At 41.5% G+C, this 24584-nt stretch overlaps 2 protein-coding genes across 3 annotated transcripts; one reads left to right on the plus strand and one right to left on the minus strand.

The window, feature by feature from the left end:
• Positions 1-1586: 1586 nt before the first annotated feature.
• LOC119744624 (cytochrome b5-like) lies at positions 1587-9165 on the minus strand. Of its 2 annotated transcripts, none has more exons than XM_038220671.1 (5): positions 8628-9165; positions 4007-4499; positions 3465-3501; positions 2912-3003; positions 1587-1916 (listed from the first exon to the last, which is right to left on the minus strand). In XM_038220671.1, the coding sequence occupies exons 2-5, from the start codon at positions 4217-4219 to the stop codon at positions 1899-1901; spliced, it is 360 nt and encodes a 119-aa protein (XP_038076599.1). In that variant the 5' UTR covers positions 4220-4499; positions 8628-9165; the 3' UTR covers positions 1587-1898. The 2 variants fall into 2 exon arrangements, with proteins under 2 accessions (XP_038076599.1, XP_038076591.1); XM_038220663.1 differs by lacking the exon at positions 8628-9165 and adding an exon at positions 7716-7878 and having other exon boundaries at positions 1588-1916.
• A 4278-nt stretch (positions 9166-13443) lies between these two features.
• On the plus strand, positions 13444-16449 carry LOC119744635. Its single transcript, XM_038220684.1, has one exon. It carries the CDS (start codon positions 13691-13693, stop codon positions 15818-15820), a length of 2130 nt encoding a protein of 709 aa, XP_038076612.1. The 5' UTR covers positions 13444-13690; the 3' UTR covers positions 15821-16449.
• Positions 16450-24584: the final 8135 nt, after the last annotated feature.

Genomic DNA, 24584 nt, shown 5'->3' on the forward strand with positions numbered 1-24584 from the left:
GCTCTACCAAATTTAAGAAAATGTTTACTGAACGCAAAGCTTATAAACAAGTTTGAGAAAACCAACATTCTTCCCAATTTTTTTTTATACTTTCTTTGATGTTTGCTTTTTCAAGGGCCCGTCTTTCTGACATTTGTTTTCATCTAAAAGGCTGACAACTGTCACTGAACTTGCAGATCTATATAAACATTTTTAAAATCTGTTAACATGTACACATAAATAACCTTTACAATTTCCATTACATTTTGTACCAATACTTATTTCAAGTAAATTATTTACCGTGAGGTTTAATCCGGTTTCAGAACCCTTTAAAGAATACTAGTTGAAAAAATACAAAAATACACACTTCTGTTCACCGATATTTACAAAGCTGAAAACTTACACACCAAAAATATACACTTAGGTGTGAATTGTGCAAGATGCTTTTTAAAAAGTGTTTTAAAAATATTAACACAGATGATATCCCAAAGAGAACAGGAAACTACCATTTATGTGTGGCCTACATGTCTCATAATTGCAGCCTCAAGCTAATTGTTTTTGTAATGGTGATGCTTTAAATTTTCTAACAAAATAATTTGAATGCAGTTTCAACAAATCCATCAATTAAATGTAAACTCTTCGCATTAGGCAGCAATTTTTGAGGTATTCAAAGATGATTTCCAGTGCTGTTTTTGAGTTACACATCAAGAAATGATTTGTTTTGTCATTTGCTATTTTCCCAGCAATATAAAAGTTGTTCACTTTGGAATGAGACATGAAATGAAAAAAATCCACCGACGTTTAGTTGTTGAATTTTGTCTTCACAAAATTTGAATTATTGGCTGCCAGACAATAGGTCTCTCTCAAAGACGGCCATCTCTGCAGGAGAACTGCAACTGCGTATTTTACGCAATCAAGCACGCATTGCACAGTGTTGAAAATAATCAAAACACGCGCTAGTTGCTCGAAATAAGTTTGAAATACGACGCAACTGTGCAAGCAATCTATATTGTATTCCAAAACTTATCCTGGTATAGTTTACCATGAATTCTATGTAAAAACATTCGGTTCACTTCAATTTCATTTGTTTTTTACACAATGCCCTTTTAACAGTACAGAAAAAATTGTTAAGTTACTCTTTGAATAAGGGAATAAATATATGCTCCGGAGGTTTTTATCACTCTGTTTAAGACCACTTAGAGTCTGGGTGCTGATAATTACCCTCGCCAGTTGCTAAGTGGTCTTAAACAGAGTGATAAATACCGACGGAGCATATATTTATTCCCATTCATAAATACCTTTTCGGTAAAAAAAACATCATATAATTCGTTCAAAACATCCCGATTTTGTTGAAACATACCTCTTGCAAAATAATAGAGTGTTCAGCTGGCGAGTAAGATGTAAACAACCCTTTTATGGAGATTGACGCGCGCGTATCATGTTCTGCGCGATGTCGCGCAGAACGCACCTGGCGCGTTGGGTTTTGAATTTAGAACTATAAAATTCTGACTCCCTGGTAGTGTTGCGCATGCCTACGTGAGGATTGTGAACGTTCAACCAATGAAACGATAAGAGGCACTGGATTTTTAGGAGTCCACATTTTATGTGACACTGGAAAAGTGTTTAAGACCAGCTAGCCATGTCTTTATCATCCGTGACGGGCTCTCGACCAATAGGAATGCGTAAACTGTCTTAGGTATTTATGAATGCTAGGGAATAACCAGCGACCAAATTTAAACAATATCAACTTTACAAAATACATTATTTGTCAAAAGCTATTACCCTGATACAAAAATGCTAGTAATTATAACTTTACTGAGGTTATTGAATCCTTGGTGTCTTTTCATGATTGCACACGTGAATAATTCCTGCCTGTCAGTCTAAGACATCCCTGAATAGAGGGCGCTTTGGCAACCCCTTCAATAGATTCGCTCACTCTGCAAGAAATCAACATAAATACAAAGAACACGTATTGATGTAAAGTTTGAAGCCACATTGCATCATCTTTAAATACATTCACCCTTTACTCACTGTAGTGCCCAAAACCAACCAAGCACTCTGGTGAACTTGATCACTGTATTTCGAAAACCGAATATTTCTTCTTCAGGGTGAAGCGAAAAAATCGGAGCCCAAACCCCCAAAAATATATATTTCATATTTAAAAAAAATTGTAGCACCAACAATTGTAATGACTGGAAAGCCGTTTTCTACTTCTAAATGAAAAAAATTACTGGAATTGCTCAATACGTTCAAAGAATATCACCATTTAAACGCAATGACCCTGAAATCTGTTTCGTCCAAAAAAAGCAATTTATTGTGTGTTCTGACTTTTTGGAACAACAAAGAAAATGACACAGAATACTTGTTTCAACAACTGTCAACAACTGTAGTACACAATATCTTTATTAACAACCCTGGTTAGGCAAACAAGATGCTTTATAAAATAAACAATACAGTATGATTTATAAAATCAACTTTTTTAAAGCAGACGGACCTTCAAAAGGACTTGATTCAATATCATTAACTTTTAAACTGGGGTTTTATCGCTGGTGTTGTTTGAAGACAATTGTGACGACGATTCTTAAAATCGCATTTTTGGATGAAAGAGGTTTTAGGGTCATTGCGTTTACATTGTGTAAATGGTGATATACTTTGAATGGATCGAGCAATTGCAGTATTTTTTTCATCTAAAAGTATGAAATTGGCTTTCCAGTCATTATTAATGTTGATGCTACATATTTTTTTTAAATATGAAATATATTTGTGGGGGTTTGGGTTCCGCTTTTTTTTTACTCGCCCTGTAGTCTAAGTTAGAATAATCAAATACGAAATTATTTGCAAATGCAAAGCTCTACTTAGTAAATATAACTGCACAATATGTACATTTATGTAGGAAGTAAAGGAAGAAATAAAAAACAAAACTAAAACATACCGAGACGAGCTGGCCAATGCAGTATTTCTCCAGCAACTTGTGGGCTTCTTCGGAGTGACCTTTCCCTTGGAACGCCCGGGTGGAGTCATGTCCTGTTTCATTACAAAAATAATTTGTTTTTGTAATTACTTGTTTAATGCTGTACACGTCAATGGTTCCCCCTGATTTTGTACACACTGTGTTTTGAACTTGAACTTGGCAGCTGTACATGGCCTGTCGTCGTAGCAAAAATTGCTCTGTGGCTGTGCCTCGGAATATTGGAAAGTATGAAGTTACGGTGGAGTCAGTATGTGTGTTTGGCCTAGTTGTACAATTTGGCCGATACATCTTGCCCTTTTCAAAACTGGTGTTTTCGGCCAAATGCACTCCCGCCAGGAAGTACTTGTGTTATGGTAGTTAGCAAACTACTGGACAAGCCATCATTTGACCTCGGGATAATAGGTAGGAGAATGCAACAACAACTAATGATAATTATTGATAACAACAGAAATAATCTGGGGAAACAAATCAATATTAAACTTTAAAAAAACGTTATAAACAAAATACAACTCACCTGCATGCTCCAATAATATCTCGGATCCACCAGGGTGCTGTAAGAAAACAAAAGGCATTGTTTGAACAAAATCTGAATTCGAACATTACAATTACATTATGTTCTATCGCCACAGTTTTAATGATTTTGGCAAATGTTCCCTTTCAATTCATGTGCAAACAGACTGATCCATTGGGGGTCTCGCGACTCCATTGCTAATGCACATTATAAAACACTTTGCCTGCCTGGGAAACACTTTCTCAAACCACCTTCAATGATCGTTTCTTCTGAATGACACCATAATCAAGCGGAATCATTTCACAGGGTATTTGGTACCATTCCCAACTTCACTTTTAGCAAGGATTTCCCGTTGAATCGGTAGATACGTTTCCGGGAAATTGCAGATATTCCTATGTGCCTTTAACAGAGGATAACATCTTGCTTGGCTGAAAATTGTGAATATAGTCAATCGGAATTACTTGCAATGTCCATTAGGACTTAAAACAAAACTGTTCACCCCCACTAACCCTAAGCCCCTCCCCGATCTCCCTTTTTTTTAATACCTGATGCAAGAACTCGGTGACATCATAGACGAGGTCGAAGAGAACAACCCAACAGGACTTGGCTTCCCAATGGTCCCCCACCTCATCCAGTGTGTACTGGGGTAAGGCTTTCTCACTGGTCCCCTGCGCAATCCGAACAGCCTCCGTCGTGCGGGGGGAACCGACTGTCCTGGTACCCTCATCACTCCAAGACTGGTGCGTTTGTCTGTCCATTTTTATTTATTTTTTCTGATTTTCGATAGCCAAAATGATTTCTGGCACTGGTTTTATTAAAGTCTTCTGCATGGACTGTTACAGGCAAACTAAGCCCGCCGATTTCTTTTTTCCAGGTTTCTGTCGGAGACAGCTTTCCAAGCATTACTGGCCTGTGACAAGCTTGCAGTTGGTTCTGGTACTCAGGCTGCGACAACAGTTCACCTGTTGCTCTCTATTAATAGGAATGACATCGCTCTGTCTCTTCGTGCATGTCACACTGAATGCTTCGCTTCAATGCCTGTGAGAGGGGGAAAAAGGGTAAAATTTGAAAGGCAAGTTTTATGATCATGGATTAACCACTGAATAAACAGTACAAACAGAATATATTTTGCATGAAGTGAATATAAAACATATGAACTAAGGGGGGGGGGGGGTTTGCGCTGACCGTATGCATTGCAAATAATATTGAATCCCAAACTGAGTGTGTTGTATTGTTACTTTCAGGCTTCAGCTGTACGACTGTTGCTCGGAGCTACAACAAAAGTTTTGACAAATTATTAATTATAATTATTTCCAATGCACCAGATCAACCCCAAAAAGGGAAAATAAAGTAAGTGCTATATTCCCTGAAATACACTCTAATATGAAGCATGGAATTTGTATTTGGCAATTTGCCAATACCATCACATATTATTTCCTTACGTCCAATTACTTGACGATGAACAACAACAAAAAACTTTGAAATTTATATCAATTGTTATTTCTGAAAACAAACCTTTAAACAACCCAATGCGTCCTGTTTGTTTTGCAAACAAGTCCCAACCACTGCGTGTTCTGTTATTGTATCAACAATTACGTATTAGTTACAGATGACTTCACGCAGAAATTAAGCACAAATCACCGCACTGATTTTATTTCTAACTGAATTTAATTACCTTTTTAATTAAATGAAGTAACAATAATAAAATGAATGGCCTAAGAGTATAGAGAATCTGCTGTTTCCTGCCTGCATTTATATTTTTAAGGCAAGTTTCCTTTTTTTTAGGGGGGTTGCGTGGTCTACACTGATACTGATTTTTGTATTGTGCACAGGAAGTACACCTGTGTCTACGATTCATTCAACATATTTTATTTATATCCTGTTGTTTATTTTTCCAAGCCACAAAAGTTTTGTTCTTTTTCAAACACAATCTTGGGATGCTTGACTGTTTGTGAGATAGTCAGCAATGCTGAGATAGTCAGCAAAATATTACAGTACAACTGCAGGATAGCCCGTCACTCGATCTATCCATTTCGTAGCTGGCTACCTGGACACGGTTGATTGCCCTCATTAACCTTCTCGAGACTCAGTGGTCAGTGTTACCCGTATGTACATGAGTCACGCTCCACTGCATTCCCACTTGGGATCCCCATAGCTGGCAACAGGGTACATGTAGTAAGTTTGGACTTACAACGTCCCCTACAAAGTTCAAGCACCCCCCCCCAGTTGCCCCCCCCCCCCCCCCCCCCCCCGAAAAGTTGGCATCCAGAGAAAAGCACAGCCGTATGAGTTAGGCCTACCATAATTAGCTGGAACTTCCAGTGGAAGAACATAATGTCCCATTTTCCGCGATTTGGTACATATTTTCCACCTAAAAACCTTTCTCTTCGCAAGTGGCTGTTAATTTTAGGCAGTGGATATTTTGCCGGAGACGGCAAACCTTCAGTAAACGTTAGTTTGCCGGATATGCACTGAACATGCGCAGTTACTGTTTTTTTGTACTTAAACATTTTCCGGTGACAAATTTTAGTCTGGCTCCATGCCAATATTATCGTTGTATTTTTGTATTAACAAGATGGGAATCAGACCATTTTATAATTTCAGACTTTATTTCCCTTTAAAAAAAAATCCTCCAGAGCCACAAATCTGAAAAAGAAAAAGTAATACTCTGCAATAAAATGTTTGAGACATATTAAAATAATAAAAGAATAATATTCTTATTTATTTGGGGATTGGAAAAAAAAACCTTAAAATTGTGGCGGGGGTCAGGATTCGAACTCGGGACATCCCACTCACTAGAGCTATTGCTTAACCACTGCACCGACTGTGCTACACAACTTTGGTGGGAATTTAATACATGTTATAATTCAGCCCTATCTTAAAGAGTACAGCGCCTTCTGTTGATATGGATTGCCGCCGGCAAACCTTTAGTAAACGTTAGTTTGCCGGCGTTACCTCCGGCAAAATATACACTACCTTAATTTTATGCACTTTTATGGTTAAACTTGGCCTTTATTTACGGAGGTAGTTCAGTATGTTGGCAACATTTATGGGGCTATCAACAGTCGAGTTGTCTGACGGAAAGATTCCCATATCTGGCCATCACTAATTTGGGAAAAATGTTGCGACCTGACGCCACTTCAGCAGTTCAAGTCGAGAAAAGTATTTCCTAACAAAATTGGAAATGTTTCTCAGTCCCAGATTCATCATCATTTTTGCAATGACTGACCTTCATTGAGATGATATATGAAGAAAAAAGTGGCGTCGGGTTGCAATATTTTTTCCACTTCTAATTTTTCCCTTCAGTGACCTAAGGCCATCAGAAAGTTTATAGGCCCTAGGTAGTCCGAGTAACTTGGACCCAACTTATCGCCTTTTTTAACATTTGGACATGGTCTGGCGATAGTAAGCCAGACCATGTCCAAATGTTAAAAAAGGCGATAAGTTGGGTCCAAGTTACTCGGACTAGGCCCTAGGCCCTAATTCATATGTCCTAAAAAGTCAAATTTAGCAGGGAAAATATTGAAGTATAATTTACTGAGAAAACACTTAAAAATTTTCAGACCAGTCTCATAGGGTTTGTGCACAGGGTGAAAAGTGATGGCCAGATGTGGGAATCTTTCCTCGTGATTCACTGTGCACTGTGAAAGATAGCCCCATAAATGTGGCCTATTTACTGGACTGCCTCCGTAAACATAGGCCACACATCCACATGTACAAAAACGTGTCGACTTTGCCAAATTTTGATTTTCACAATTAGGCTTACTTTGTAGGTTTTTTTTTGCTTTAGAAGCATTCTCACCCTCTATATGAGCTAATCAGAAAGTGCTGCCTTTTTCAGATGTCTAATTTTTGTGAAATTTCATGTTGAAATTTTGATACGCAAACCTGTGCAAATGTATCTGGAAATTTCACGAAAAATGAACATCTGAAAAAGGCAGCACTTTCTGATTAGCCTATATAGTGGGTGAGAATGCTTCTAAAGCAAAATAAACCTACAAAGTAAGCCTAAATGTTAAAATCGAAATTTGGCAAAGTCGACACGTTTTTGTACATGTGGATGTGTGGCCTATGTTTACGGAGGCAGTCCAGTAAATAGGCCACATTTATGGGGCTATGTGAAAGAAAGCCGGCTAAAAAGTATTTCACTTAATAAACTTAAAACTAAAGTCTTTTATGCATGCACAAAACGATTCCAAAACTATAAACCTATCTATAGCCAATTTGACTAACAAATCTTTCCAAGTGTCAAACCTTGTGTTTGTCTTCACAAATCGTCCAGTTATAAGTGATCTTATGGAATAAAATACCGCGAATGACGTTTACTTCTCTACGTTGGCGCCGGTTGGTTTTGTTGTTCACCCCCGTACCGGCAGGTGATCGGCGCGCCGGCGCGGCACATTCCGGTGACAGTCTGATCCAAAGAATGGGTGCGTCCACTGCTGCAGACGTCAGGGGGTAAGATTTGAGTTGATAGTATGTCAATAGAGGTCGCCCTTCACAATAACAGTCGCACGTGCACATGGCAGTTTTTGCGCTTGCAAGTAGAAACAATTGAATGAGGCTAGCTATAGAAGCGTCCGAATGCTCCAGTTGGTGATTTGAATTCCGCATTCCTGATTCTAGGTCGGACAAGTCGGAGACGTGGTTTTTTTGTAAAGTTAAATCCCCGGGGTGCGAATCCCTTATGTACTTCTGTTAAAAACATGGTGAGTTCTCGTACTGACCAGTGACCACGTCTTCACAAACTGGAAGTGACACGGCCTTGTTTCTCCATCCATGGTTTAATCAGCCAGCTCAGGGCCTCCGTGGCTGAAAGAAATTACATGTACTTCACCTGGCCTGAATTGTGCACATATACAGTCCTATAAAATTGGTGGACGGAGTATAACATGATATTTTGATGCAGCTGTTGCTGCCAGGCTGTATCCACTACAAATCATAGCACAAGAGCAACAGTATTTTAACTCCCCCCCCCCCCCCCCCCCCGGCCCGCGAGGCTGCATGACATGCACACTATGGATTGGAATAGACGCTTCCCGGCCGGGTAGCACACTGACGTCGGTCGGCAATCGGTCGACCAAATCGTCGGCGTCGGTCACAGTACGTCTTGGAACGGTCGTACTGACTTTTAGCTGCCGACCTGTGGCCGGACCTTATACTTACGGACGGCTAGCATATTGCTTCTTCAGCCTGGCCTACGTCCTGCTTGCAGTGTTCGACGAGGTGATTTAAAACCGACACGTCCAACCAAGTGCGTTCGGATTTATCCCTGCGACCAACGTCGGATTTGAGCTTTTCCCGACATATATAATAGAGTGAACGGTAAGCTATATGTCCGAGTGGCCGTTATCAGCCCAACCAACTACACTCGGTTTTCGACTTCGCGAAAGGATCCGAAGCCAACACGTCCACTCAGGTATAGGCCTACGTCAGCGCAAGCCACGAATGCCTGCAAAATCACCCGGAGTCACCATCGACGAGGTGAAGTAAGGTCTCCGCAAACTATAAAGAACGGCCGAGCTTCTAGGATCTGTTGCATTACCGCCGAGTTTCCGAAACAATTTGGTGATGCCATGCTATAGAATGACTGAGAATTATCATCAACTCACAATGGGTCTCAGATGTACTCCCTTCAGGACACCCGGATTCAAACTACATCCTAATTTCTGTGAAAATGTATCAGTATTGAGGGGGCTGTCCTGTCCCCAGCCATCAGCTACAGCGGGATCCATGCCAATCAAAATTAATTAACCACACATAACAGTCATTCCGCATCCTCCTTAACGAGAAGGCCCGCAAACTGATTTCGTAAACGGGGAGATCTTGCCAGATTGCCCGCGTCGACCTCAAAGCTGTCCTTGACTCGGTTGACCGCTCTAGCTTATGGCTAGACCTACAGAGAACCGGCCTTCTCGATCCGGAAATGTCAACCTCTTTGCTGCCATATGACACCCCGAGAGATGTTGCATCCGAGTCATCGCCAGAGACAACGACTGGTTACTGTCCGGAGTTCGCCGCCAAGGTTTTGTTGCAGCGCTGTCTGACCTCTTCAATGTCACCATCGATGATTGTGGTATCTGTCGTTGCCTCGCGTATCCCTGGCGTGATCCTGAATGCCTATACAGCCTCACCGTAGACCTCCACATCCACAAGGGCGGATCCAGGGGGGGCCAAAGGGGGCCATGGCCCCCCCCAAAACGAAACCATTTTTTTTTTTTTTTAATGTGACATCGCAATAAAGGCAGGCAATGAGTACACCACCATCTTTTCCTCAAAAAAATTGGTTAAAGTGGTCAGAAATTGCCTCAGATCGCACCACAGAGCATCTAGAATCCAAAAAATTGTCGGGGCCCTAGCGGGCCCCGAACCCCACGCCGTAATTTTTTAGACCCACTTTTTGGGGGGACCAAAATTTTTTTTGGCCCCCCCAAAAATTGTGTTCTGGATCCGCCCTTGCACATCCACCGTCACCGCCCCCTCCATCTTCTCCGAAGAGTTCTCCAAACTCGGCCTAAAGGTCAGCTGGCCAAAGACCAAACCGTCTCGTGTACATGAATGCCCGTGCAATATGACTTTAACATTACTTAACATTATTGAATAATATTATTTGTTGTGCATGCAGGGCCCCACTCGGAAACCAGTTTTTAGCTGTTTGGGCATACCCTGGGAAAAGAAATGGAATAAATAAATAAATACATAAATATACAAACTTGCATTTTACAATGTAATATACGCAATAATCTGCGCCCCGAATTAATGACCCAAGCATAACTTATTATTAAGTTTCAGTTACAGCAGTTGTGATACTGCCGCTACCGTGTATTATTTTGCCGGCAAAATGAAACAGAAAAATTTCACAATCATACTTTTAACGATAAAGTGTTCAACCGTGGGTTTTGTTTTGAGGCATGTGCAGTAAATTAATCCTATCAGATGAGCTTCAAAGCACATAAGTTGCGCAATTGAGACAGAAAAACCAAACATTTCACCAGAATTCGGAGGCCATCATTTGGAATGCTCCAGAGACGACAATTCGTGGCATTGCCGCGTTTTCTTCTGTAATTATTTCCCTAGTGTCCCCCCCCCCCCAATGTTACGATGAGTAACGTTCAAGAAAATTTCAGACAATTTCCTACTTAGACAGACCCAGTCTCCAGCAATTATACCGCTCAAGTTGGAATGGTCCAAGTTCGTTCGACAATAAGATCGATTGCATCCAGCAGCTGTTTTTTTTTGGAGGTGGTTTTGTTAGCAATTAATGCACAAGAGCGCTATACTCAAACAGGAACCGGTTGAAAAAAAAAGGCACTGCAAACGATCTATAGAGTCTGAAAGTACGCCATTTTGAGCTTCCGGACCCCTCCGCGACCCTGTGTGTGCATTTTACGTAGGGTTTCCATTTCTCTTACTATAATCGTTGACAATGATTTCAAACCGTAATATCACCCCAAGAAACGTTCATGTTGGAATGTTTATCTTGGCATTCGACAAGGCAAAAATGATGAGAAGTCAGTTGAAGACAGCGGCGTAGCCGTGGGTTCTCATCGGGGGGGGGGGGGGGGGGGCTTGAGGTTTACAATGGAGGGGCGCCCAAAAATGTCATCTGTGCTGAAAGGTAGACAGTTTTCTTTCACCAGACGCCCGACCTCCGTAAAATCAAATAGTAACACGGGGGGGGGGGGGGGGGGGGGGGCTGGGTACTCTTTTCCCATAGGGGCGCTGTTCAAAACCTACATCATGGTTAATGTTAGACAATAACTACCGCTATTCGCTTTCCATCGACGTTAAAATAAACAGCCTCTCGCGAAAAGAAAGGGTTTTGGTAAAAAAATACGCACAAAATTGGGGAAAAAGCGACAGTTACGTTCTTCCAGCTAATCATGGTAACTCATACGGCTGTGCTTTTCTCCGGATGCCAAATTTCCAGTGGAGGAGGCGCTGGGACAGCGTGCGCCCCCCCCCCCCCCCCACGTCCCTTCGTAGCTACGCCGCTGGTTGGGGATGGGTAAAAACGAATTTTACTTACGACCTTTCACATCCGGATTTTCGTATAGGTCTCCTCGTTCGATCACGTTTGTTTTCACATCGCGTACTTGAGTGAGAACGAAAATGATAACGACGCGAAGATGTACCTTCATACATCCGATGGATTCTAGAGTTAGTTGGGCTTGCTTGAATACAGTTCTTACTTTAAGTTGGTATATACGTGCTTATAATGTCCTGTAACAAATACATTTGTTTGTTTGCTTTGCAGGCCTTTATACAGTTGTATAAAGTGGTTTTAAATGGCGCGCTTCAGTTCAGAAATTGCGCACAGGAGCGTTCCGCTCCAAATTCAAAAGTTGTAATTAATTAATTGATATAGCTTGTCGTTTTTTTTTCAGTGCGATGTCTCATTGGAAAGCTCATAACTAATGTCATGCTAAAAAGGTTATAAATTAAATTTGAAAATCTATTTGTCAAGGTGCCTCACCCAAAAAGCACGTATAGGCCTACACCAACTTTAACGGTCATTTTAGATTTGTTTGTAAATGAGTATTAGTCCTTCGAGTTTATTCAAAAAAGTTGTGTGTCCCAAAAGACATTTTAGTCTCCTATTTAAGATTAAGTTTTTACCCAATACCGCAACAAAATTATTTGATAAATTTTCATCTTGGTACGAGTACTTCTAGAGTCCACATGTATTTTAGATTTTCAGAAGTGAGAGGTTGAATCTTGGCACGATATTGATGCTAGTAACAATTTTACAAAGGCCTTTTCTCTCAGAGGGTTATTTTCTTAAGAATTTTATGTACCAAAAATACATTTTTAAAATTCTGACTTTTACACGCTAATTTTCATATTCGAGGGTTCGGAAGCACGCCACCACATTCAGGCTCTATTGTCAGCTATTGTGCTGTGCCTTAGCTTACTACATTACAGCTGCCGACCGTTTGTATACAAGTTGACTCGGTAAATCGCAACCGAACCGGCCTGGAATTGGCTCTCTCTCCTGAAGCCCTGGGGCCGGGGAGGTGTACCTTCTCCATCCTACCCCTTCCGGACATCACAAAAACACTGCATTACAAAAAAGAAGAAGGAATATCCTCAGTTTTCTGTTGCGGGTGTTCTCACGCTCTTTGTTTTTCTTCAAGTCACTCCCTTTAATAGATAATTTCCAGTAGCCAGGGGGGTTCTGATATATTATCAACTAGCCAGATCTGCAAATGCATGTGGGGGCACGTAAAACGGGTAGGCAAATCCGGAGGGTGAATGGGCCGTATCACTCCCATGACGGCCGGCCGTGCTGCCTGGCCGGACACCTGGTTCAGCTGCACCGTGCACGATCCGCTTTATTACCCAGTGTGCATTCACACAACGCCCCTGGTCGCATGTTCGCCTGCTCGCCTGCTTTTATTTGCCAGGATGATATATATTTGGTTGCCAGACAGGCCAGTTCCCCGTTAGATATTATTATTAAAGAGTGAGAAGGAAACAAAAATCGACGACGTCCGTTGCTGGGATGGAACAATACCGATTGGCAGATTTATTATGAATTCAAAAGCATTGACCATGTGTCTTTATGAATGAGGCAGTGAGTGCTTGTAAGCGCATGATCCAAATACAACCTCACTACAATCATCGCGGCCGGCTGGTCACAAAGCATTTTCTTTGTGTTTATGATTTTAATATTCGACAGCGGCAGCACTGATAGTGCATATTCCGCTTATTGTCGTGGTTGTTGCGCCGGCTTTCAATGATATGCCCATTTCTGTTAAAGAGGGAATGTATGTTTATTCTGGATACACTTTGATTTGTTTAAAACTATTTAAAAGCATTGGGCCGGGGTGCTTCGTTGTTAATGCAGTATGATTTCACTGCATTTTTGTTTCTCAGTGTACTGAAGCTGATAACGGGCAGACGAAAACAAACGGGACACGTGTTGCACGTGTTTTCTGATTTATCCATGATGCGGGGCCAATGTTTCCATCAGCTTGCCGACTGGTGCATTGTGGGTAAAGCTGCATGATAATCATTCATTCACACGAGTAATGGCGGCCGACGCAGCGAGCGTGTGGATTGCTGTCATGTCGGAAGTGTTATTTTGATTTCACGCTAGCTATCTGCACAGGAACCTGTCACAATCTGGCAATTCAGTCTTGGAATGTGTGTGCATCTCTGGGGCAAATCTAGCAGCTATTCGACGCTCTGTGGCATAGTGACGGCGGTGAATTTTTGAGCTGGCCATGGCTGGCGAGACTCGACCGGGCAAGGAGCGCTCAACGTCCGCGAAACACCCGCACCCGACGGCCAGCACCGGGCAGGGCAAGTCGCGTTCCCCGGCCGCACCGTCGCGCTCACGGGCCTCCCGTATGCTTCCCAACTGCTACGTGTGCGGTGCACGTGGGGCCGACGCCACTCTGAGGAGCCGTCCCCACGCCAGCGAACCGTTCTTTCCTTTTCTCCAGTACCACGATGCTTCCCCAGGTACTGTGTTTCGGCCGGACGGCACCGTGGATTGTTGTCAGGTCTGCCTGGCTTTTTTGAAGCAGCAATGGCTGGCTTACGAGAGCAACAACACGCCGATAGTAAAGCGCTTGTATTGGTTGAAGCGCAGTGATGGAATTGGAGGAGGTCATGGCAACAAACCAGACCCCCAGATGCAAGTGAGCCCACAGGTTCGCGAGGAAATGTACAAACTTAACATTCGAGATGCGCACTACTCGGACACAGGAGTTTCTACCACAATACCCCCAGGAAGTGAAAACAGCAAACAAGATAACGGATATTCAGTCACGGCTGAAACAGCTGACAACAAACGAAGGACCTCATTTGACAGTGTGGATGTGGATATACCTGCTGTGACTGTCTGTTATGGTTGTGGATCAACAACATCTAAGCAATCAACTCGTGTTGTGCACACAAGCCACTGGTCCAAGTCAGAGGCTCCGTACTTCCCATGTATTCTTGGCCACCCAGCTCCGCCTGGGGCCAAGCCAGTGGACAACCTTGGCCGTGTGCTGATGTGCGAACTCTGCACTCTGTTTCTTCTCCGGCAGTGGCATTCATTTGAAAGGGACAGTGTGCCCCTCCATCAGCGAAAATACCACCTCCGTTCCGAGGCTGATCCTAACCCCGATTCAGTGTCGGGTGCTCCCAACCACATCATCTGTTTTCTCTGTGGGAAAGCTGTCAATCTCTCAGACACGCACCTCATACGTGCCAGACGGTACAACAGCAGTGAACCATATTACCCCTTTTTAGACAAGCACTCTGCACCAACAGGCAGTGCACCTCTGAGCAAGGAGGGCCTAGCTCAGGTGTGTCTGCCATGCAGTAAAGATCTTTATGAGCAGTGGAATGCCCATGAACTTACCCACACTCCCCATGACAAGCGCGTGTACCGCATTCACAAAGCTAAAAAGCAGAGTCGCCCTCACACCAACGCAGACACAAGCTTGCTCAAACAGGCCGAGAAACGACACAAGCTACAGATCTGCTACCTGTGTGCTCAGACTGTGCCGCCTGAACACACTAAAGCAGTTGACACCCTGGCCCCAGATAAGGACAACAGCCACGTCATGTACTTCCCATTTTTGGCCAACATTAAAAAACCTTCCCAAGCCAAGCCGATTGATGCTGAGGGCCGAGCTTTGATATGCAGCAACTGTCATTTGGAGCTTGAGCAGCAGTGGAAGGTCTACCAGGCAGAGGGCATCCCGCACAGTGAGAGAAGATACGTTGGGAAGTACAAGCTAAGCTCCCCCACCAACACCCGCTCATACACCAAGGGAGTTTGCTTCCTGTGCGGAGCCCACTGTGACCCTAACCGGCTCTACAAGGTCCACTCCTACCCACGCAGAACTACTAACAACATCGACGAGGCCACGCCGTTCTTCCCCTTCCTTGCCAGTCGCAATCCCGCTCCAAGCGCGGCGCCAATCGACGCAGACGGCACGGCCCTCAGCTGCATGTTCTGCTACTTCAACCTGATCGCCCAGTGGCAGGATTTTGAGGACTCGAAGGCGTTTGCGGACAACAATCGCTGGCTGCGTCACTATTTCGTTCATGAGTTTGCCTGCTTTATCTGTGGCCACCTGACTTCCCGTGACGATGTCCGCACTGTGAGCACCAAGGAGTACCCCAGTTTGCTTGGGATCGAGAGGCCTCGGGGGGCCGTAGTCCTAGAACATGGGAATACCATCTTCACCTGTAGTACCTGTGAACACTCCCTGATCCGTCAAAGGAGAACATTTGAACATATGCAAATCCCTGAAGAACAAAGGCATTATAAGCTGGGAGTAGCAAGCACCTCACGAAAAGAAAGGGTAAGTTTATCTAGATCCCTTATTTCAAGCCCTGTTATTTTAATTTGAGTCTTTTTTTTAATAGGAGCAACAATATGTGCTTAACCACGCAGTTCCCCTCGTCTTGTCTTGTCTGGTGCTGCACAAAGTGCCTCAAGTGGATATAAAAAATGTACAATCTACCATGCATCACTTTGAATCCTAATTGACCTACATGTATCGCCGTTTGCGAGTTAGCCACGCCCCTTAGACCACCTGTGGAATTTTTTGTACACTAAGTTTTGTTTTTCTCAGATTTGGGGCGTTCCGCGTCCATTCGTATATCATACAATTGGACCTACCGCGGTAGGTAAATTCTTCAACTGACAGTGTGGCCACATCTTTTTCTTTGGTGCTAGGTGGAAATGCTTTCCAAACCTTTGTCAGATTGTAATGTTTTGCATTATAACACTGATTTTGCAGGTACCGTATGCAAGCTGCATCACTGGTAGCAGTGGTAGTCTCAAGTGATAGTTTTGATTAATTTGTGTGCTTTTTATATTACTCCATCCCAACAGAACCTATTTGTTTAATTAAAAATCACTCCCAATAAAAATTGAGTCTTGCAAACCAGTAAAATGTAGGGCCTATTTCTGGTTTTCTGAACTCAAAGTTCTTAAAAAAAAAGAATCAAATTAGGTTTTGCCCTTCACCGATGTTTAAACACTGTATACTCAGACGTATACAGTGTTTAAACGTCGGTGAAGGGCAAAACCTAATTTGATTTATATCACCCCGACACAAAATTCCATCTTATAAAAAAAGAAGTAAATTAGAAAAAAAACCACCAAGTTATCACTCCACTATGACATGTTCTATTTCCTAACAATCCCATTGACTTGTCACTGCACATTTTTATCAATCCACAGGAAATTTAATGGGAGTTTGCATTTTTTGTTATACTGTATTTTCATAAAAGAAACCACATTTTTATCTCGACTATCCTGCCAAATATTCTGCTACTTTGTTGTACTATGCATCATTTTTGACAAGCGCTTGCACTTCAGCCAAAAGTAAATAAACTTTTTTTTTCTGGTTGTTTGTAACCATGATGTGTTGTGATATGAGGAACATCTTTACAAGTCTGGGTCGTTGGTATGACTGAAAATATGACTAGTACTTACACAAATCGTTATTAAGTGGATTATGGTCAAATTTGTTGTACAATGTTTGTGCGCACAGCCATAACATTTTAAAGTCAAAGCCAGTTTGAGTTATTCAACAAGTCGTCCTTTATTTTTTGGGGGGGGTGTTAATGTTCATGAAAATTCTTCAGTGTAACTTTAATTAGTGGTATGCTGTAAACCAGTTTACTGCATACAATTGTAAGAGGGGATGGGAGTTTCCTGTGTGCCCTGTCAAATTACCTGAAGCTGCCTGTAGTCATACATTACAGAATCTATTCAGAAACCTTCCCAATTCAAACCTGCCACCTTCATCACACCATGTCGTTTACACATGTTCAGGGGCCATTCACAATCTGGCTTTTTAAAGGATCCCCCATTGCATTCATTGTGGAGTGGCAAGTGGGCAGACCATACACAGAGACATTGATCACAGCACACTGGGTGCAGTGACAATCAGCACCTACCCAGCTGGTGTGCATGGTAATTAGGACTTTTTATTGGCATTAAAGGGGATATTAAGAAAAATAACTTAACGGGGCTTGATACTGCATTTTCTCTGGATTTGTGTGTTTTTTTTAAGAGGGAGATCAAGGGACCATTGGCATTTTATACAACGTAAAACATCAATAAAAAAACTACCAAATAACTATGAAATATATTACTTGACGGTTACAAGATTCCTGTAAAATCATGGCACAATATGCTGGCATTTTCAAGAAAAGTAGAATTTTTGCATCAATTTCATCTGCATCATGACCATCGTTGGCAAAAAAACCCTGTTTTTTCCACTTCAAATACTGCCCCCAATTTACCAAATTTAGTTAGTCCACATTTTGTTTGCAATCAGTTACGCATCAGTGAACGGGTGCAAGCCAGCTAGACTGGTTCCCTGACCTTACAATTCCCCGACGTCTATAAATTGGTCCATTTCATCTGAAGTGGGGTCAGGGAATCAGACTACAAGAAAAACATTTTTTTCCCCTTGGTTTTTCAAGCATACTATGAACACAAAACTTTAAAAAGGTCAGTGTAACAATATTTGCTATAAAATATTAAACCCCAAATCAATCTATTTCTGAAAATTACAGCAAAAGCAAATGTTGTATATTCCCTTTAATTTAGGGGATTATTTGAGTAGGCCTGTTTTTAGAATGATTTTTTTTACAATTACATATAATTATGACAAGACAATTAAAATGGACATATATGTGAAAAATTTCGTCAAAGCTTTTGCAACAAATTACATAACTGTTAAATAGCCTGCACCAATGACCAGTTTGTAGATTTATGTTTGGACATGCATAGGCTAGTTAAAATAAAATTCAAAAACCCTCTTTGAAGCAAGGTATAGATTTTATCCAAGTTTTCTGTGATGTGTTTTGTATTTTAATCTGTTAACCCCCCCCCCCAAATTAAAAAATATAACGGACGTAGGTTTTCTAAATTGGCAGTCAGATGTCAGTGGAATTGGGTTAGCGACGCAGGACTAGACAACAATCTATCGTTACAGGATGAATTCATTGGCCGATATCATCATCTGACAATATTGACCCAATGGAGGATTCCATCGCGATGTTTGGGCAGACCCAAATGCACTGGCAGTCATTTTTGTGTAAATAATATCGTTGCCATCTTCAGCCCCTGAGGGAAGGAGGGGGGGGGGGGGAGTGTTTTAAGGACCTTATGTGAGATACGTTGATGGGGACCAGTAGGAAATGCTGCCCCCTTTTTGCCCCCTAGTGATTTATTCAGTGGGGCAGATTGATGGTGTGTCGTACTATGAAATTACGATGCGTAGCCACGTAGCCAGTCTCTGTTAATGTGCATATCATAATGATGCACAAACAGAGAACACAAGGAAGTTGCACGGAAACTTACATGAAAGATGATGTGTTTGTTCTCCTCAAAACAGATTCAACAACGCGAACATACATCTAAGAAAAACGTACCGGTAGGCCTGTACTGTGGAATGTACATATATGTACGGTACATTCGTGTTTAGGTACCCAAGTTAGGTAGGTACATGTAGGTAGGGATTTGTAATTTTTTTTTGCAATTTTGTTGTTGTATGTCAGATCATATGGAGGCGTCTGCGTGTAGTCATGGGTAAAAGGTAGAAATTGATGATTTTGGGTGTTTTTTTCCTCATTTTTGTCCAATAAAAACATTGGGGTAGGGGCTGTTTGAATAGGGTACGAGGTAGGAAAACCGGAAGCAGAAGCATTTTTTTTTTGCCTTAAATACATGTATGTAAACTAACTGACCCTGTTACATGTACAATGTACAAATGTATCTTATTGTGCAATGATAAAATTTGCATCAACAAAATTGAAACAAAAACCTGAAGGGTGTTTTTTTTTTTTTTTTTTTGACAAGGAGATCCAGTTGGGTGTGACCTTCCTATGTAAAATTCCATCACACCTCTAGCAGGCACAAAGTGGAAATTTATGGCCCAATGCCAGTGATCAATTTTATACCCAAATGGTACCCATGGGAACATTGAATAATGTTGGAATACCACCCACAAGGCCTCAAGCTGGGGCCACCTGGGAAACTGATTTTGGGTGGGAAAATAAAAGACAAAACAAACAACAGAAACATACAAACAAACAAACACACACCACATCCGGAAAAAAGATGACATTGCAGCAGAGATTGCACAGAAAGAATGTTTTTGTGCAGAAGTACCTGAATTGAAACAGGATGCTCCCTAAAATAGCATTCAGTTTCATTTCATGGATAAATAACTCAATTCAAAATTCTCTCAATTCCCAAGGATTTTATAAAACGTTATTGGGATTGCCTAATATGGCATAATTCTACACCAGAACAAAGGGCTCCAGACACTTGCAAAATTTGCAAATGTACGTGTATGTGTATTGTGATAAATCTGGTTCATACATGTATAATGTAGTACAGGTACATGTTGTAAAGAAATGAATGTACATGTATCTGCTCAAAGTAACCCAGAAACGGGACAGCCTGTTTTAGTGAGAAACCTTGCTCAATGTGAAGATAGGGGATGGTACCAAATGCCCTGTAAAATTATTTTGCCAGAAATATTGTCATTCAGAACAAACCAATCACTGAAGATATAGTAATGGTTAAAACCAAATTGATCACAGAACCGTTGTCATACGTCAGTTGACAGCATTCAGAAAACGTTTCGAAGGGTCTCAAAGTGATTCATGGGATTGCAATTTTTCAGGGGAAATTCTGAAACTCAAGTAAATATTTTTGTTTTTAATCCAGTGTTAGGCCAAAAAAAAAAATAAGTCGGTCTCTGGTCAGCGCGCGCGTCGATTTTAATCATGCGCGTCAATCTTTTTTTTTTCCAAAATGTTCTGCGGTAGCTCCAACAGCGCCCTCTATTGCCGCACCTCAATTTTTTTTTACCGAAGAGCACCAAGGAATGGGAAATTGCACCAAGGCAAATGATCGAGAGCACCAAGGCAAATTATGAAGGACACCAATGTACATGATGACACCAAAAAAGCAAAATAGTACCCCACCTTGTCTGTACAATCCAAGCTTGAAGAAAAAAAAGAAGCCCCCACCCCCCCCAAAAAAACCGCGTCGCCGCGTCAATTCCGGAACTATGGTCTGACCAGAGACCGAATATTTTTTTTTTTGGCCTTAATGGCTGAGATTATTTCTGATATGTGTACATGTATGTCACCTGTCATTCAGCTAAGTGTCAAAGGTCACATTTATGAGGGTACTTGTCATGCTTGAGGCATTTTTGGCCCACATGATGAAGTATTTTGTAATGTAAAGGGAATGACAAGGGATCTAAGTTTGGTTACAGGTGGGGGAAAGATTGATGATGGAATGTATTTTTTTCATTGCGAAATAAAATGTGCACTCATTGTCTAAATGGATTTTGTCATGTAGTTTGTAAGAAATGCATGTACCTAGTCTTAGTCTAGTCTGAGTATCACCCGTTATCCACGGAGCCAAGTCTCCTGTATAACGTTGGAGTCAACTTAACTAAATCGTGACTTCATTTCATTCCCAAATCAGGACTAAACATGTGATTGGTCAATTCAAATGCAGTGTTTTGTAATACAACAACAGCTGGGTGCGTATCGCGTAAAACAATACATACGGTACATGTAGTGCTTGACCAGAGCATTTGTTGCTGTGTCTAGGGTATTTTTATGCCCCGCGGCGAAGCCGAAGGGGCATACTGTTTCCGCCTTGTCCTTCCGTGGGTGGGTGGGTGGGTGGGTGGGTGGGTGGGTGGGTGGGTGGGTGGGTGTGTGTGTGTGTGTGTGTGTGTGTGTGTGGGTGTGTGTGTGGGTGGGTGGGTGAGTTTGTCTTACATACGCAGTGTGGACTTCCGAACAAAAGACGTCCACATAATGTAGGTAGCACCGACGTTGTGTGGACTTACCCCACGTCCACACAGTGTTTCCCCATTTCTGGAAAACAGGTTTAGAGGCATTTTTGGGTTAGGTTTATCGGTAGCAGAATGAAGAGAAACACTAAAGGGAATCATAGAAAAAAAATTGGGTTGAAAGAGTTTTCACAGTTTGAGAAAAATGAGTTTTTTCACTGGTTTTTCTTAACTACACGAAAGCAATGGAAAGTCCACACTAGTCATGTGAAACAAGTATGGGTGTGTGGGTGTGTGTGTCCGGACAAATCTTGTCAGCGCGATAACTTGAGAAATACTTTACATATGAACTTCAAATTTAGTTTGTGGATTGTCCTTGGTAATCCTAAGAAGCCTTTTGCATTTGGGGCCGAAAGGTCAAGGGTCAAGGTCACAGTGGCTGAAACAATAGAAATTTTGTCAGTGCGATAACTTGAGAAATACTTTACATATGAACTTCAAATTTGGTTTGTGGATTGTCCTTGGCAATTCTAATAAGCCTTTTGCATTTGGGGCCAAAAGGTCAAGGGTCAAGGTCACAGTGGCTGAAACAATAGAAATTTTGTCAGCGCGATAACTTGAGAAATACTTTACATATGAACTTCAAATTTGGTTTGTGGATTGTCCTTGGCAATTCTAAGAAGCCTTTTGCATTTGGGGCCAAAAGGTCAAGGGTCAAGGTCACAGTGACTAAAACAAAAGAAATTTTGTCAGCGCGATAACTTGAGAAATACTTTACATATGAACTTCAAATTTGGTTTGTATATTGTTCTTGGTAATCCTAAGAAGCCTATTGCATTTGGGGCCGAAAGGTCAAGGGTCAAGGTCACAGTGGCTGAAACAATAGAAATTTTGTCAGCGCGATAACTTGAGAAATACTTTACATATGAACTTCAAATTTGGTTTGTGGATTGTCCTTGGCAATCCTAAGAAGTCTTTTGCATTTGGGGCCAAAAGGTCAAGGGTCAAGGTCACAGTGGCAAAAACAAAAGAAATTTTGTCAGCGTGATAACTTGAGATATACTTTACATATGAATTTCAAATTTGGTTTGTGGATTGTCCTTGGCAATCCTAAGAAGCCTATCGCATTGGAGGTCGAAAGGTCAAGGGTCAAGGTCACAGTGGCTAAAACAATAGAAATCTTGTATTTATTCTGAGATCATAGGGATTAGGGATTAATTCATATAAAACCTACAGAAGACACTAATGCTGTCAATGAACGTTCCATTTGACCAAGGTACATGTAAGTTGATGTTAGAGTGGTGTTATGTCATGGAAACAGTCACGGTTGCGGGGCATTTGTGTTTGTAAACACACCTGACTTGTTTTTATCCATGTCTATGACGCGACAACGGTGAATGACCGAAGACTCGATATAGAAAGCGCCCGCTGATTGGTCAAAATCTAGAGGTCAAGATGCGGTTGTCTTGCATTATCAAATGTCTTGGTCCCAGGACTGGACAACTTAGGATTTTATTTCCCTAATACAGCCAGTCCCTGAAAAGTGCACCCAACGTGGTTATTAATATTATCAACAACATTTGGGAACTTCGGCAGCGCGACAAGGAAATTCTGAGCAGACACCGGTACCTCACACCCAGTCCATGCTTGAATACAGGTGTGCTCGGAAATTCTGGACAGCCCTGCCCAAGTTCCAAAGACTTGGATCAATTCGTTTCGCTGCTTTGTTCTCAGCGAAGGTTAGGTCCTAACCATCATTAGTACAATACAAAATTCCTCTTCTCTTGAGAATTACAGCATGTACACTGTTACCAGGCTCAACGATTTCACAGGATGTTTCATAATATTATTTTACTTTACAATCTAGTGGGCCATTTCATAATATTGTGGCAGTTTCATTTTTCAGTGTTTGCTAATGATCCTACATGTACATGCACATGTTTTTAAATGTAAGTATAACTGTAAATGTACTTGTATGTTTTCAAAATCTAGGAGAAACCCTCTCACAAATCAGAGGCATTGGATTGAAGATTTGAATAACTGATAAGAGATTTCTGCTGAGATGAAACTAGTTCCATATTGAGTTGTGTCATCACACATGTGGCATCATTAATTAACGTACCGGTATCTGTGCGCAAGATATACATACACATGTAGCAATCAGGGCAGCCGGCATGTTTGGTATTTGTAGCGGCTAGCGACTGGGTGCTTCGTTTGTCCATAGAGCTACATGTACATGCAGGACTTATCGTTTGTCAGATGAACAGATGACCCCACTTCATTATCACATAAATAAGATCCTGTCTCAAATTACAGAATAGGTGACACTGAAGTCTGGGGACCTATTTCATCACATTGCAGTCACTGTACTGGTACGTTGTACCAGTAGATAGAAGTCCGAATACTTGGTCGCCAATTCAAAACGTGCATCCTGAGTTTACACTGCAAATGATTGGGGACCAGTCATTGTTGAGATGGTACAATTTAATTTAATGAGTGTGTCATCTAGATCCATAGGGCTGACTAGGCATGGATGTTGGTCTGATGGCTTCATCATGCAGAATTGTGTTATTAATCATCATGCTTTAGCTGATGCCATTAAATTTGAGTTTTAGGCATGCACTTACCAGAAACACAGGCGAGCCATGCTGCAAATTTTTTTTTCAATTTTTATGAATCATCGGTAAGCCATTTGTGCATCAGACCAAACATGTGTGGCTAAATTGATATTCCATTGATGCACCATGATGAATAAATTGATTTCCCACATCAAAGTACAATATTATGTGTGTATACTGCTGTGTTGTTTTACATCCATGGACATCCAGGTGGCTGAATGGTTTTGTGGTAATAGATGCAGGCGAATGTACCGGTACCTCTTAAATTTATGCTTCTTATTTCAGGCAACTGGTACTGTACCGGTACATGGATGTTGTTTCAAGACCTGCAGACCATATTAATTATTATATTATTATTAATTTCTGGTACTGAAACCAAGAATTCCCCCAAAGCGCAATAGGCACTGTTTATGTAGCTCATAAGCCTGAAGAAACCTGAAGAGAGAAGACAATGAGAAGTATTTTTTTATTAACCCTATAGTGCACTAAATCGCATGATGTCTTCATATTAACCTATGCGCGTGAATCAGAGTAACTTCAGTACTTTACAATCATAACGTACAAATCTTTTTCTATTACCCCTGTAGATATGTGTACGATTCCAACCCAATCTAGAAAAATGTTGTCCACACCCGGACGGTATTATTTGCAGACATCCTGCATTTTTTAAGATTTGTATAATCTTTAAATTTAATTTTTGTAAGTTGGTC

This window comes from Patiria miniata, unplaced genomic scaffold (genome assembly GCF_015706575.1).
Source record: "Patiria miniata isolate m_02_andy unplaced genomic scaffold, ASM1570657v1 HiC_scaffold_12, whole genome shotgun sequence".
NCBI lineage: Eukaryota > Metazoa > Echinodermata > Asteroidea > Valvatida > Asterinidae > Patiria > Patiria miniata.

Bases quoted from the DNA above. Each gene is read 5' to 3' on its own strand.
- LOC119744624 (XM_038220671.1), bottom strand. From the start codon at position 4,219: ATGGACAGACAAACGCACCAGTCTTGGAGTGATGAGGGTACCAGGACA. The intron at 3,502-4,006 runs GTATTAAAAAAA...GTTTTCTTACAG, and splicing joins TCACCGAGTTCTTGCATCAG to CACCCTGGTGGATCCGAGAT. The intron at 3,004-3,464 runs GTGAGTTGTATT...GTAATGAAACAG, and splicing joins GATATTATTGGAGCATGCAG to GACATGACTCCACCCGGGCG.
- LOC119744635 (XM_038220684.1), top strand. From the start codon at position 13,691: ATGGCTGGCGAGACTCGACCGGGCAAGGAGCGCTCAACGTCCGCGAAA.